This window comes from Alligator mississippiensis, chromosome 10, assembly GCF_030867095.1.
Source record: "Alligator mississippiensis isolate rAllMis1 chromosome 10, rAllMis1, whole genome shotgun sequence".
NCBI classification, from domain to species: domain Eukaryota; kingdom Metazoa; phylum Chordata; order Crocodylia; family Alligatoridae; genus Alligator; species Alligator mississippiensis.
Window position 1 is genome coordinate 3,965,319 of NC_081833.1, and position 14,769 is coordinate 3,980,087.

Sequence of the window (14,769 nt, forward strand, 5' to 3'; positions counted from 1 at the left end):
TCCAGAAGGGAAGTTTCTACCTGACCTCCATCCGTCGGTGGTTGGTGTGTGCCCAGAAGCATGAGGTTTTGTTTTGCTTCTTATATTTTTAAATTCTAACTAATGCAACTTCTGTTTTTTCTGTGTTTGCATGAATGTCTAATTTTTGTTTCAGTCCTGTTAAGTTCTAAGCCTCAGTGGCATCAAGTGGCCTTGGACACTACAAGTTGTGGTGGGATTTTTTTTTTTTTAAATAAAAGATTTGTTCTTATTTTTCTTTCAGTTCCATTGAATATTCCTTTGCTCTTGTATTTCAGAGAGTAAATCAAAGTAACCAGTGGAGCATCTTTATTTTTGTGTATTTTTCTTATATCTCCTCTAAACTAAGCAGCTAAATGTATTGAATTGGTCATGTAGAATATTTTCTTGGGGAATCTTGAAAATTATAGGTAGCAACCTAATTTTAAATGGTGACATGAAAAAGAAAACCCTTAACATTTCAGTGTCTTTTTGACAGATGATTCTAGGTATCTCTGTGAAACTCATCTCAATCAAATACTATCCAGCAACTCTAATGGTATTAGATGTGTCTACTGCAAGGTTATATGATCTAAATTAATACTGTGACTTTAAGTGTTACTTTTTAACCTTTTTCAGATGGTTTCATCCAAATATCACTGGAGTAGAGGCAGAAAATTTACTGCTAACAAGAGGAGTTGATGGAAGCTTTCTGGCCCGGCCCAGTAAAAGTAACCCAGGAGATTTTACTCTTTCGGTCCGGTAAGTCAAGTACACGGTAAGCTTTTTTTTCTTCCTCTGTACTTCCAACATATGCTTTTCCACATAGATTCATTTCTAAAGAGAAAGTTTTCTCGACCATGTGAGCAAAGAATTCTGGGGAAAATCTGGAGACAAGAATTGTGCAGCTTTTCCCTTTGTAGTGGTTCACTTGGAAACAGAAGAAATGTAAGGACTTGGGAAAAATAGGGTTGAGAAGTCATTTCTTGGCACTTCGATGCTTCCTTATGCAAAGGATAAGGAGACATTAAGTTAATCCTTTCCTGTTAAAGAAAAGGAGAATCATTTGTAAGGCCAACCAGCATTACTTCAGCTTCCTCTGAAATGGTTCTTCTAGACTATAGTGTTTTCCCTTGGCACAGCATAGGTGTAGGGAGAGGGAAATGCATTTTCTGAGATCACCTGACACTTAGTTACTTTACAATTTAAGGTTATTTTAGTGGAACTTAGTCAAAGGATAAGGTCCTTTCAAATATCTGTCCATTGGTCTCTGCTCCTCCTTAATATTAGGGTAACATAAACAGCTGTCTTTGGCTGATGCAGGGAGCAAATCTGTCATTAAGGGAGGCTCTAGGTTTTAGGCTGTGGACTTCCTAGGTGTCTGGTTAAGTCCAGGAAAAACATATTAAGATGTCTGGAGCACTCTTTGAGCATGGTTTGTGGAACCTATCCAGGTTTTATACCAAGTAGAGCCGGGCTTTGCTCTACAGGTAGGGGTAGCATGGAACCCCTAATGAGGCATCTTATGGGACCTGACGGCTTCCTTCCTTCTGGGAACTGCAAATCAAATGTAGGAATCCTAAGGAGCTCTTGCTGGAGACTCTGGGGACTCAGAGTCTGTTTTAGGTCAATAAAACCAACAACTATAGAACTAAAACATGCTTAATTCTGTGATAACTGTTAAACATCCACTTCCTGTTCTTATAACCCTGGATATTGTTTCAGTGCCCGGCTACTGGCTGTGTAGTTACTACACACTATGGATGAAGCAACTTAATCTGTTGCAATATTCCTGCTGAAAGGTGACTGATGTAGCCTTAAGGATGAATCGCTATCATTTTCAGCCTTGTAGAACACATGATTTCAAGTGATTTGATTTGATGTCGGTGAACTTGTGTAAAGTTGATTTTTTTTTTTTCCCCCTCTTTTTTTTCTTTGTGTAATAAATGACAGGCGAAATGGAGCTGTCACCCATATCAAGATCCAGAACACAGGTGACTACTATGACCTGTATGGAGGAGAGAAGTTTGCCACCTTGGCTGAGTTAGTTCAGTATTACATGGAACACCATGGACAGCTCAAAGAGAAGAATGGTGATGTTATAGAGTTGAAGTATCCACTCAACTGTGCTGATCCAACATCTGAAAGGTTAGAGAGACAAGTAGTAATAGAAAAAACATGGCTTCCATTCACTTTGCCACATGTTCCCATAATTACTGTTCAAATAGAAGTAGACGCCTAATGTGAGTAAGTGTAGCAGTACCTCAGTTTGTAAGCAGTTCCTCCACTTTCAGTGCAGCTTCTTGCAAAATAAGGTAGCAAGCAAGTAAGAGGAGTAAGGGTGATAGAATCTGGACTGAAAAGGATAAGCCCTGGTAGTGGTTGCATGTTCTAATATTAAAGCCCCTAGCCCACTTTCTGGTCCTTCTTGGAAAATTCTGTTGTTGTAAAAGCTTTAGAGAATAATTCTGTTACTGTAGTGACTTCTGTTATACATTGTAGGGCATCTTTTTTTGCAGTGTTATTAATATATTTGTTTAAAAGACAAATCCATAAATTGCTCACGCTTATCTTAGCGCTGAACATTGATCAGTAGGATCCTAGTCTTTTAATATTTATGAAAGAAGTACAGTTAAGAGATCCTTCCAAAGTAAGTGTAATTCTCTTTGGAAATATTCTTGGCCAGTTATTCTGCGCTGTGGCTAGTGAACATCAGTTTATGGTCAAGTAAAACAGCAAGGAAAAATAAGAGCCAAGCCATCGCCTGGTCTGAAGAAACCATATTTTACAAAATGTAAGGCATCCCTTTTGTTTATAAATGAGAACACAGAAATCATTCAAGTGCATCACATGATCATTGGCCTAAATATGATGGAAATTATAGCTTTAAGAATGCAGTAACTGAAATTGATTTGTACTTATGTCAATTCTTGCTAGTTTTTCATGATTTATATTGAATTTTAGAAAGTCTTGGTTGCTGTCTTAAATGTACAAGTGTCTGGATATTTTAAATCAGCTCTTGATGTGTGAAAGTTCTGCCATCCTTTCCAAATTAATTTGTCCACAGTAATTTGCCTTTTTTATATGTACAGCTGTGTGCACACATACATGAGCTTCTTGTCCAAATTTTTCTAGGTTCTCCTTTCTCTACATTGCTAGTTTCTCTGTATGTTTGTGACAACGCATAGCCGTTTAACCTTCAGTGTAGGGTGAATGTCTTGGCTTGTTTCTAACTGTTTAAACTCAGTTGCACACTGTCCTGGGTAAAGTGATGAGAAAGACACTTGTATTTATTTTTCATTTAAGGTGGTTTCATGGGCACCTCTCTGGAAAAGAAGCTGAGAAATTATTAACAGAAAAAGGAAAACATGGAAGCTTCCTTGTGCGCGAGAGTCAAAGCCACCCTGGAGACTTTGTCCTTTCTGTTCGGACAGGGGATGATAAAGGGGAGTGTAACGATGGGAAATCTAAAGTGACACACGTCATGATTCGGTGCCAGGTATGACAAAAGAGGACCATCTTCTTTTAAAGACTATTTCCCCTGGGGGGATTGTTGCTGTGGCAGCAGAGCATTACAGACTTTTCAGATATATTCAGCGTTTGTCTGTCTGTCTTTGTCAGATGCTGCTGTATGTACAGTGTATCATCTGTTAGTTCAGACGGGCTGTTTGGAGAATTTCAGGGTTCTGTTAGGATTTTATTTTTCTGCCTGACTGTGCCCGATTGAATCATGCCATAGCATATCTCAACTGCTAAAAGCTTCTAATAGGCTTACCTGTGATTGCATCAGAGATCTGTCTCAAATCCTTTGTTGACGGAGCCTTTCATTTTCATGAATATTTCTTAAGTTTGTTGTAGTCTTGTCTGAATGCGTCTATTTTGTTAATGTAATAGACCTGGAAAACTGTAGTAGGAATCCATCTATGTGAGTTTTTCACGGTTCTGCTGTGCGGGCAGATAAATCCTTGCGTCTCTTCTTAATGTGTTTTCAGAAAAACCAACAACATCCTTTAAATGCACAATCCAATGAACATGTAGTACCTACAATCTAAGCTTTGTGTAGGTTGGTTTGTTTTTACTGAAGTACATGTTTAAATCATCTAAGTCTATCAAGAATTTATGGTGATTTATATTTGCTCTTGGAACCATTTTATTTGTGCCTGGGGATGGGGGATAAATTTGAAAGTACTTTAATCACTTCCGGAAAATACAATCCTTGTGAGGCCTTTTGTCTCTAAAGGAAAAAAAAATTACAAGTAACCCTTCCCTTTAATGCAGGGGGACTAACAGTTTAGAGGGAAATGTTGATCAGATACTTAGCACATAAAGAGCCCAACTGCTGGAGTGTTTGTGTGGCTTTTTTTTAGCTCTGTTTGATAAACATCCTATGCAGTTCAAGGTCATTTTCTGTATGTTCTTCATGTAGTAGCCTTTAAAATGTGTGTATTTCCCAGATTTTCTTAAACTAAAATATTATTGAGCTCCCTTCCACATCTTCAAATGAGCTGCGACAAACACAAAAATGCTAGTAGCAGATGAGAGAGTAAGTTTGTGTTCTCACTCTTTTCAAATGGGGAGTACAGTACTAATATCAGCTTTCTAGGACACACTATCACATTTTGTGGGGGAATTTGCTTTGACTGACTGACAAGTTTTGCTTCTGGAATTCTTGTGATATATATTGCAAGTGTTCAGTCTGGGCAGAATATTGGGCCCTTCTTCAGGTAAAGGGACTGGTATCCTAAAAAGGCAGATAAAACTAATAGCATATGGACTGCAATTTACTGGGTCAGACCCCAGGTCCATCTTGCCCAGTGTCCCGTGTCGCACACCAGCAGAGAGTGGATGCTGAAAGGGAGAGTGAACAGAGTATGGCCAGGGTCTTTCCCCTGTCACTCTGCCACTTGCAGCTTCCAGCATTTAAGGTCTAGTGAGTTTTGATTCAGAAGCTGTGCCCCTAACTCCATGTGAAAACCTAACTCCTATGTAATAGTTTCTAATAAAAAAATCGATACCATTTTCAATGGATTTGGCCCTCCAAAGGCATTCTTTTTGTTTTCAGTAAGGATTGGTAGGACTAGTCTAAATGTGTATTTTAAGAACTTACTTAAAAGGATTCCAGTGGGTTGAACAGCCCAGGGGACTGTTAATGCAGACTTTGTCAATGCAGACCTTGCTCATGGTTGTGAATGACCACACACTGAATCTCTCTCTTGGAAGGATCTGAAATACGATGTTGGTGGAGGGGAAAAATTTGACTCGCTGACAGATCTTGTGGAACACTATAAGAAGAATCCCATGGTAGAAACTTTGGGCACAGTACTGCAACTCAAACAGGTGAGTAAATGGGACGTATTTGAGCCTAAGAATGAGCTAATTCTAGGCCACAGTCTGTGTTGGGGGACACTCCACCTCTTTTCTTTATATTCTGGCAGGTATCAGAAAAAGACCCCTTTTTTTTATTTTAATGCAAAGAGAACTTGCATCCTATTTTACAACAAAGCTTAATCTTTCAGTCAAATGTGAAGACTGGATTTTAATCTTTGCGGGTGTTTTTTTTTAGCAGTCCATAAAGACTTAATCCTACACTTCTTCATTGGTTTAGAAATTCCCTTGGCTTCACTGGGAAGAGTAGGTTTATAATGATGCTAAGAGCTGGCTTAGAAGTGAAAGAGAGAAGCACTTTAATGCGGAGTATGGGAGCCATAAACCTGTGTCTGCTTATGTTGGGTCCCCATTTGCTGATACATGCTGGAACACTCTCATAATTAAGTGGGCTCCAAAACCTATAGTGATACCGTGTTCCTAAAAATTTGGAGTGATACCTGTACAGAACATGTTGAGTGTAGGAGAGCTGTGTTAGCAAAGGTCTTTTTGTCCTTATTGCCGTAGCTTTGCTTACTGTTAAAACATCTTTCTTCTTTTAGCCCCTGAACACAACCCGTATTAATGCTGCAGAGATTGAAAGCCGGGTGCGGGAGCTAAGCAAGCTAGCAGAGACCACTGACAAAGTCAAGCAAGGCTTCTGGGAAGAATTTGAGGTAGATGATGATGTTTCTAATGCTCTGTTAACAGGTGCAGTCTCTGTGCTACAACTCTGGCTCTGTCACTGCTTTCCCAGCTACTTGGATCCTGCCCCCTTCAAATCTTTATTTTTTCTTGCTCAAACAGTATTTCCATGGTCACGAAAGAGGAATGCTTGAATCGCGTGCTTTTTTCTCTGAGCTGTGAGGGCTTAAACCAGCTCTTCCACAATATTAATGCAGTATCAAGTCATGCTGTCCCCACCAGTATGTGGCGGATCAGTAATGCCTGGGGCTTAGGCATGTGAGCCTTGTTGCCTTTCAGTGAACCTTTCTTTTGGCTCACTGGAAAACCCAGCTGGGAATCCATCTGCATGTCTCTGGTTCTTTTCATGTGGACTTCAGTAGTTTTGTAAAACAACTTGAAGTCTTGTAACATCTTGGTGAGATAGGTAAGTACTATCCTTCTTCTTCCAGTGGGTAAAATAAGGGTGAGAGGCTACATTACTAGTCCACGATGTCATAGCATGCAAGTGGTAGAACCAAGAATTGAACCCAGAAGTCTGGGTCTAACCCAGTCTAACCACTAGATGATTCTCACAAATGAGGAAACTGTGAAGTAGTCCAATTCTGAGGTGGCTGGTGAACAGGTGTAAAAGACAGAACACCTAAAATAGTTTGTGTGTGTTTTTAAAAACCAGGATCTACTTTAGTGGGATTTGATCATCTAACTCGTAGACTAGGATTTTCAGAATGGCCTTTCTCTGGTAGAATAACTGCACTTTTGTCTGGAGCAGGTAGGGAAGGAACACTGAATCGAATGGAGTTGTGACCTGAGAAAACTACTTAAATTGCTATTTGCCTTCTAAAAATGATTAACTAATGACAATAGAAAACTTCAACTGATTGATTGATTAGTTTTTTGACTGAAAACTGTATTGTCTTGGTTACCCAATCTTGTAAAGTCAGTATCCAGGTTAACTCTTCACAGAACTCAACTTGACAGAAATTTCAGAAAAATTCCACAAATATGAAAGTGATATCCTTTTTTGATTTCAGTTTTGAATAGTCATGTTCAGTACTCTTGTATCTTCTAAGCACAAGCTTAGGTGCTAGTCATATTTTCCAGACTAACTGGTTTTCCTGTGTTCCTCTTATGGTATTTAGAAATGGATAGTGAATATCAGTGTCTGTAAATGGAAAGAGGTTCCATTTTTTTAAATGCTGGCTCATCAAGTTTTGTATTGAATAGTAATGGCATTTTCATGTACCTTTTTAAGTTGACAAGGAAATAAGTAGCCTAGAAAGTGGAACCCTGAAGGAAAATTGTTTGGTCAGGGCAGGTGTGACAGCAAGGCACAAATACACATTCCTGTAGCAAGATGTAAATGGAACGTCTCGTTGGTTATTCTGACCCTCTCTTGTCCTTGAGATGGGTGTTTGACCATCATGTTTTGAAAACATCAATGTTGGTGAGAGCTTTTGGGCATTTCATTGTTAACTTTAGATGATGCTGTGATGGTGGCTGTATAATCTAGGCATTCCTGAAAGCACCCCAGAAGGACTGACTTTCATTTTGTTTTACTGCAGCCCCTCCACTTGGATCTAGCTCTTCCATCCTCCTACCAGAAGAAAAAGAAGGGGGTGTACTTTTCTCAACTTTGCTTATTTTACATATCTGCAATGCTTCCATGCTCCTTGGGTTGGTTGCATGTAGCCTTTCTTTCCTTTCTGTCTCTGAAAGGTTCTGCTCACTTGGGACAGCTTTCTTTTTACATTTAAAATAGAAAATACTGCTGAGATCAGTAACTTCTCAGAAGAAACTCAGTCTATCCACTACATACCATATTCCACAGCACACTGGAGTTATCCCTAGGGTCTAAAGCTTTGCTACCAACTGGAGTGATTGTGGAGCAAAGACTAAAAAAGTGTGAAGATGGTTAATCATTTCTACAAATCCCGATGTGAATCTGGAGGGCAGGCTTATATCAAGGAATTCCTTAATGACTTGTAGGATTGATATTCGATCACCAGCAGATGGCAGCAAGAAAGCAGGGAATCCTGTGGTGCTGGCCTTTGGGCGAGAATTAAACTGGGAGAAGTTAAGGGCTGGACAATCTGTAGGCAAAAAAAGACAATTCCCAGCCTTGATCAGGAAAATGTGTAGAACGAGGAAGGGAGAATAGCTTCCAACTCCCTTTCTTTCAGACTTCTTTCTCTGCTCTCGGAGCTCATAATAGGTACTATTAACAGAATTATCTCAGCTGATCTCCACTATTCTGGGGGAACAGAAAGGAGATGGAGGCAGCCTAGGATAAATACAGAGCAGGTAAGGTATGCATCTATATATCTAAGGCAGTACCTCACTGTATCCTGATTGAATGAGTACCTTTTGGCCTGTTCAAAGAACAGCCTTAATGTCCTCCACGTGGGTTAGCAGGAGTTAGCAGGAGCCTTTGTGACTATGGTCACTGGAGTGTTCAAATAATTACTGTATGATGGCACTTGTACAGTTATGCACACCACAGCTGGACTTAAACCCGCAATAAAGCAGCTTAACTGGGTCACACTTGGGCTAGGAGGTACCCTTTTTGAGCCTTAGGTTTCAGAGGAAGTGCCCCAAGTCACTCTTGACTTTTTCTCTTTTCCCTGTTGTAAATGGTGGTGGTAAGGGTGATACGTGAATGAATATCTAACTATGCAGTGGGCAAAGCATTCCTGTGTGCTGTGCTTTTGAATGTGCTGTAGACTCAGATAAATAAAGACTGAGCTAACACTTTGTATTTACCTTTTCCTTCTTCCTTCTCCTTCTGGCCTCTTCACAATGATTTGTGGTCTTGGTGGAGTACTGGCAAAGAATTTGCTTTGTAGCTGATTCAGTGTGACTAGCCTGTAGCGAAATGGCAGTAGATAAATCCCTGCAGCTTTCCCAAAAACTGCTATTCCCTGAGAAGCCAGAAATCTTATGGAAGGGAAAGACAAATGCAAGATGTTTATCCCAGCTTCCTTTCACTTTCACTGCCCTTCAGAAAGAGTGATGCTAATCCTTAATATGTCTTTACGAGGTGAAATGAAATGGTGGTCTCTGAAATGCAGCCATCTTATAAAATGCGAAAGTTGCTTTTTGTTTCCATTTGACAACCACTGGTCGTCTGTCTCTGTGGAAGTCTCCAGGTTGTCCATAAAAATCTGCCTGCACCATTTTATGGTCTGGCTCTCCAGATGGTTCTTATAAATTACTTCCTCTTTAGGCATGTCGAAGGATGTCATCCCTCTTTTTTCCTGTGAACCCCCAGATAGAGATGTTGGCTGTCTGCCCTAGTCTCCTTTGCTTTTGAAAAAATACCGGCAGGGGGCTGGACTCGATGATCTCCCAAGGTCCCTTCCAGCCCTAATGTCTATGAAATCTATGAAAACCTTTTTGGTGAATGTAGTACTTGGCCGGTGTAACGACTTGAGAACGAACATCCCAGATTTATTATTATGCTGTATACATCTTTTAATGGGCTTGTTACAACTAGCTGCTGCTCATGGATCTATCCTTGGGGATGCACGGAGCAATAATAATAAACGATATGAAGTGAAGACAAGTTTGTTACCTCCGCAAAATGAGGCCCAAAATGAAGGAAGCAAGGGGTAAATTTTGTTCGCAGGTTATAAAATGAATGCAGTTAAATGTGTAGTGATGGGAACATCAGATGCTCATTAGGAACCAAGTCTACCAGAGGTGTGCAATGATGATGGCTCTTGCAGAAAGGCAGACACATGCTTAAGCGAGTCTTTACTTTGCCACTGATTACGAATGACACTGCTTCAGAGTAGCATAGCATTCTGCCCTGGATGCACTGCAGAAGTTAAGCCTCTGCACTGTATTGCTGTGATCTGAGATGGGGAAACTGAAAGGCGTGGAGGATAGGAGACTTGTCCAAGGTCATACGGCAAGGCAGGAACAAAGCCAGACATAAAAGTTGGTAAATGTGCTTGACACTCCCAAATTTTAGTTTGCTTTTGCAAATGCCTCTTGCTTTGAGTGGTTAGGAGAGGGCGGAGAGTAGGTCCAAGGTTCAAGGGTGGCAAGACGTGGGGTGATGCTGGAGTACCACTAGATCTGAGAGTGTGTATTGATGGGATCTGTTTTTGTTTTGCAGTGAAGAGGGTTGGTTCATAGATTCATAGATGTTAGGGTCGGAAGGGACCTCAATAGATCATCGAGTCCGACCCCCTGCATAGGCAGGAAAGAGTGCTGGGTTCAGATGACCCCAGCTAGATGCCTATCTAACCTCCTCTTGAAGACCCCCAGGGTAGGGGAGAGCACCACCTCCCTTGGGAGCCCGTTCCAGACCTTGGCCACTCGAACTGTGAAGAAGTTCTTCCTAATGTCCAATCTAAATCTGTTCTCTGCTAGCTTGTGACCATTATTTCTTGTAACCCCCGGGGGCGCCTTGGTGAATAAAACCTCACCAATTCCCTTCTGTGCCCCCGTGATGAACTTATAGGCAGCCACAAGGTCGCCTCTCAACCTTCTCTTGCGGAGGCTGAAAAGGTCCAGATTCTCTAGTCTCTCCTCGTAGGGCTTGGTCTGCAGGCCCTTGACCATACGAGTGGCCCTTCTCTGGACCCTCTCCAGGTTATCCACATCCCTCTTGAAGTGTGGCGCCCAGAATTGCACGCAGTACTCCAACTGCAGTCTGACCAGCGCCCGATAGAGGGGAAGTATCACCTCCTTGGACCTATTCGTCATGCATCTGCTGATGCACGATAAAGTGCCATTGGCTTTTCTGATGGCTTTGTCACACTGCCGGCTCATGTTCATCTTGGAGTCCACTAGGACTCCAAGATCCCTTTCCATCTCTGTGGCACCCAGCAGGTCATTCCCTAGGCTGTAGGTGTGCTGGACATTTTTCCTCCCTAGGTGCAGCACTTTGCATTTCTCCTTGTTGAACTGCATCCTGTTGTTTTCTGCCCACTTGTCCAACCTATCCAGGTCTGCCTGCAGCTGTTCCCTGCCCTCCGGCGTGTCCACATCTCCCCATAGCTTTGTGTCATCTGCAGACTTGGACAGAGTACACTTCACTCCCTCATCCAAGTCACTGATGAAGACATTAAAGAGTATCGGTCCAAGGACCGAGCCCTGCGGGACCCCACTGCCCACGTCCTTCCAGGTCGAAACCGACCCATCCACCATGACCACACCTTGTCTGCTCTTGAAGTTAGGGCTCTCTTTTCCTGAAACAATGGTTAACAGAATTGAATGTCCTAAAAATTGTTCCTGAGCTAGCAGCTAGCCAGTGAATCATGGTATGGTGCTATAGCAAGAAGTAGCAGAAGAATGCAGCGGAGAGGGGCTTGCAAGTAGCTAGCTACAGGGCAGGTGAAACAGGAACATCTGTGTGAAGGGAGGGAGTCAAGACTCCCAATTTTGCTGCTGCCATACTGTCTGTACTTGGTTAGTTGGTCATATTTAATGCCTCTAGTCTTCAACACCACTGTGAAGTAAGGAGCTGCTGTCATCTCCATTTTTTATAGACTGAGAACGGAGCACAGAGCTGCACTTCATCTACGTTGGATGGTTGCACCGATTGAACTTGAATCAGATAGCCTAACCATATTATTTTGAAAGAAATCTGGGACAGGGGGTGACACCCCTCACTTGACCCCACGGCTCCCAGAAGCCTTGATGGCGTGGTGGGGGGCAGGACAGTATGAAGGCCTGCAGCCAGGCTCCATCCCCCTGCATGCAGAGGCTGGAGCAAGAGAGTTTGCACCAGGGTTTTTCTCTGGCTTAACTCAGTGGTCATTAATGTAAACCACAGGTCTCATCTCCCTCCGTCGCTTGCCCAAGAATTCAGCAGGAAGCTTGTAGCAGGGGTGGGATTGAAGCCAGCTAATGCTTCAAGTCCATATCCATCCTTCTGCTCGCTGGTCGGAGGCACTCTTGCCACATCTAATGAAGAGGATGATAAATACTTGCCTCGCTTCTCAAGGGTGCGAGGAGGCTTAATTAACATTTGAAAGGGAGATAGAAATTAACAGTTGAAGTCCTGTTGTTTTCCCTGGTGCTAATTTTTCTGTCTCACCCAGTGTGGGACATGTCTGCCTTGATTATTCTGACTCTAGCATAGCACGGATGCGAGGGAATAGTTTGTGACAAGGGTTGGAATATCCTTTTCTTCTCAGTATTCTGCTTCTAATTGTCTGAGCAGCTTGTCCTCACTCTCTGCTATGTTTTTTTTTTTAGTCTACAATGCGTATATTGAATCTGCTGTATTTTTCCCCCTCTGTGCTCCCTCCTCTTCCCTCGCTGTTTAGGATTTGCTTGGCAGTTGGAAGAATCCTCTCTTGCTGTTCGTGTTGTGGCATTGCAGTATAATCTGGGGGAACTTGCCTCTGGGACTCGGGCATTGCTACATACCTGCTCACCTGAAGGCAAGAATTCAGGCCAAATTAGATCCCCAGGTATCTGGTTCAGACTGTGTAGAGAAGCCCAAATCACAAATATGCCATTATCCTTTTATAGACATATGCTCAAAAGATTACCAGAGTTGTTATTTAGAAGCAGCATTGGAGACAGTGCCAGGCTAAGTAGAAATTTTCCCTCCTCTCTTCCTGTGACTCAGCAGCTGGGAGAAATATGATTAAGTATCTTTGTGTTTGGTTTTGAGACTTAGTAGGAGGCTTTCAGCCACCTCCAGAGATCGATGGCTCTTGCTTGCTGTCTGTTCACATTTCGTGGTCCAGTCTACTTGCTTTCATTTTCCTTCTTAGAGTAGCAACGACAATCTGTTGTTGCCTGGGCCACCTCTTTGTGGCCGAGGTGAGCAAAACGCTGACGTTATTTTTGAATTCTCGCAAGTGCTGAACAGTGCAGTGATGAGAGCTTTTAGGCATTAGCTTGGGTGTTGTGGTTGGTTTGTTGTTCTGGTTACCATTTAGGCCCAAGGATTTCTACACAAAAAACTCCTTTTGTTCCAGCTTTCAAAAACTGGTCCCTTACACAGTTTTCCACAGGAGAAAGTTAAATTTATATTTAAAAAACAAAGGTATCAACCTGCAGAGACGGGTAAATGCTTCTCCACATAGTGGTCTGGCAACTTACTGATGCAACTTTCATTTGGATTAAAGAGAAACTCTTACCTCCGTGATTGTGTGCGTGCGTGCGTGTAGTCATTTTGCTTTCCTGTATCTCCTAATTCAACATGCTGATTTCTTTGAAGCAGCCTCTTATTTAACCAACTTGACTGCAGCAGAAAAATAATGAGACCTTGTTCCGTCAGCATTCTAGTATGAAGATCAAACGTTGAGTGAGCCACTGTGCTGGGTGGTCAGTTTTGCCAAACACAATGTAGCACACCTTTGAAACCAGTTGTTTGTGCTGTTTTTTCATGTAGACTCTGCAGCAGCAAGAATGCAAGCTACTGTATAGTCGTAAAGAGGGTCAACGGCAAGAAAACAAAAACAAGAATAGATACAAAAACATTTTACCTTGTAAGTATTAATAATTTTTTCCTTTGTTCCCCCCTATCAGCTGAACTTTAGGCTGTTCAACTTTGTGCATGTTCTTTGCTGTGACCTTAATTATTGACCAGTGATCCAGTTTCACCAATGTTTCTATTGCTTTTTTGTTGTTCTTCTAGATAGCAATCACTTCTCCTTTTAACAGTTGTAAAAATAAGCTAGATTTGAATTTTCTGATACTAATATTGGCCTGTATTGTTTTCAACCATAGGGGGATGTAAGAGGCAAATATTGTAAGCTGCATGATAGTTTGATGCCACCAGGTTCACCTCCCTACATATCTCCATTTTTTTTTATACCAGGGCTGTCCAACTTCTAAGCAGCTAGGGGCCAAATTGCCAATGGACTGCACGAATGGAGTCTGCAGGCTCTTGGCCCCCTTGGGCTGCACACTGCATGGTACAGTGTGGGGGAGAGGGTCTGTGCACAGTTGCCCTTGGTGGATGCCCCACTGCTCAACTGCGTGGTCACTACCTCCTGCCCTTCCCCCTCCACTGCACCGTTTCCTCCCCAACCTCTGCACTGCACACCCACATAGCCCTAGGCTCATCCTCAGCTCCCAGTACTGTGTTGCCCTACCCCCTGGGGCGGGGGCAGGAAGCCTAAGGCAGAGGAGGGGGGGAGAGCCTGGAGACTCCAGCTGCTATTGTAGCCAGAGCAGTATGGGGAGCGGTGGGCAGGCAGGAGCACTAGGGGCTGCAACGTAACCCCTCACAGGTCTCTGGTTGGACGGCTTTGTCTTGCATGAAAACCCTAAACTTCTGGTCAGTGATCAGAACAGCACCTGTATGAGTGCTATGGTGTTCTGGTACAGAATAGAATCATTTAAATGTTACGTGGATCTATAAACCATTATTTAATTGCATAGGCAAATTTTGAAGCACTGAGTGCTTCAAGCCAGGAGCAACGGTCATAAAATCCTAGAAGGAGGTTTCAGGCTGGATATAAGGAAAAACGTCTTCATGGTTTGTGTGGCCAGACTCTGGAATAGACTCCCAGCAGCGGTGGTGCAGGCACCAACCCTGGAGATCTTCAAAAGGAGACTGGATGCACACCTTGCTGGGGCTATTTGACCCCAGCAGTCTTTCCTGCCCAGAGCAGGGGGGCTGGACCCCATGTTCTCACGAGCTTCCTTCCAGCCCTAAACTTCTGTGAATCAGAGTGAAATGAACAAACAACATAATGTTTGATCTTAATATCTTCCAAAATTTGAAAATGGCATTGTAAGAAGCAT

The 14,769-nt window shown here is 42.5% G+C and overlaps 1 protein-coding gene across 1 annotated transcript in view; it reads left to right on the top strand.

Moving 5' to 3' along the window:
• PTPN11 (protein tyrosine phosphatase non-receptor type 11) overlaps nucleotides 1-14,769 on the top strand; it is a 39,525-nt gene that overhangs the window by 7,305 nt on the left and 17,451 nt on the right. The window contains exons 2-7 of the mRNA XM_006259779.3: nucleotides 637-759; nucleotides 1,951-2,145; nucleotides 3,304-3,496; nucleotides 5,218-5,334; nucleotides 5,925-6,038; nucleotides 13,409-13,505. Of these exons, the coding sequence (XP_006259841.1) occupies nucleotides 637-759; nucleotides 1,951-2,145; nucleotides 3,304-3,496; nucleotides 5,218-5,334; nucleotides 5,925-6,038; nucleotides 13,409-13,505 (839 nt within the window). The remainder of the gene's footprint in view (nucleotides 1-636; nucleotides 760-1,950; nucleotides 2,146-3,303; nucleotides 3,497-5,217; nucleotides 5,335-5,924; nucleotides 6,039-13,408; nucleotides 13,506-14,769) is intronic.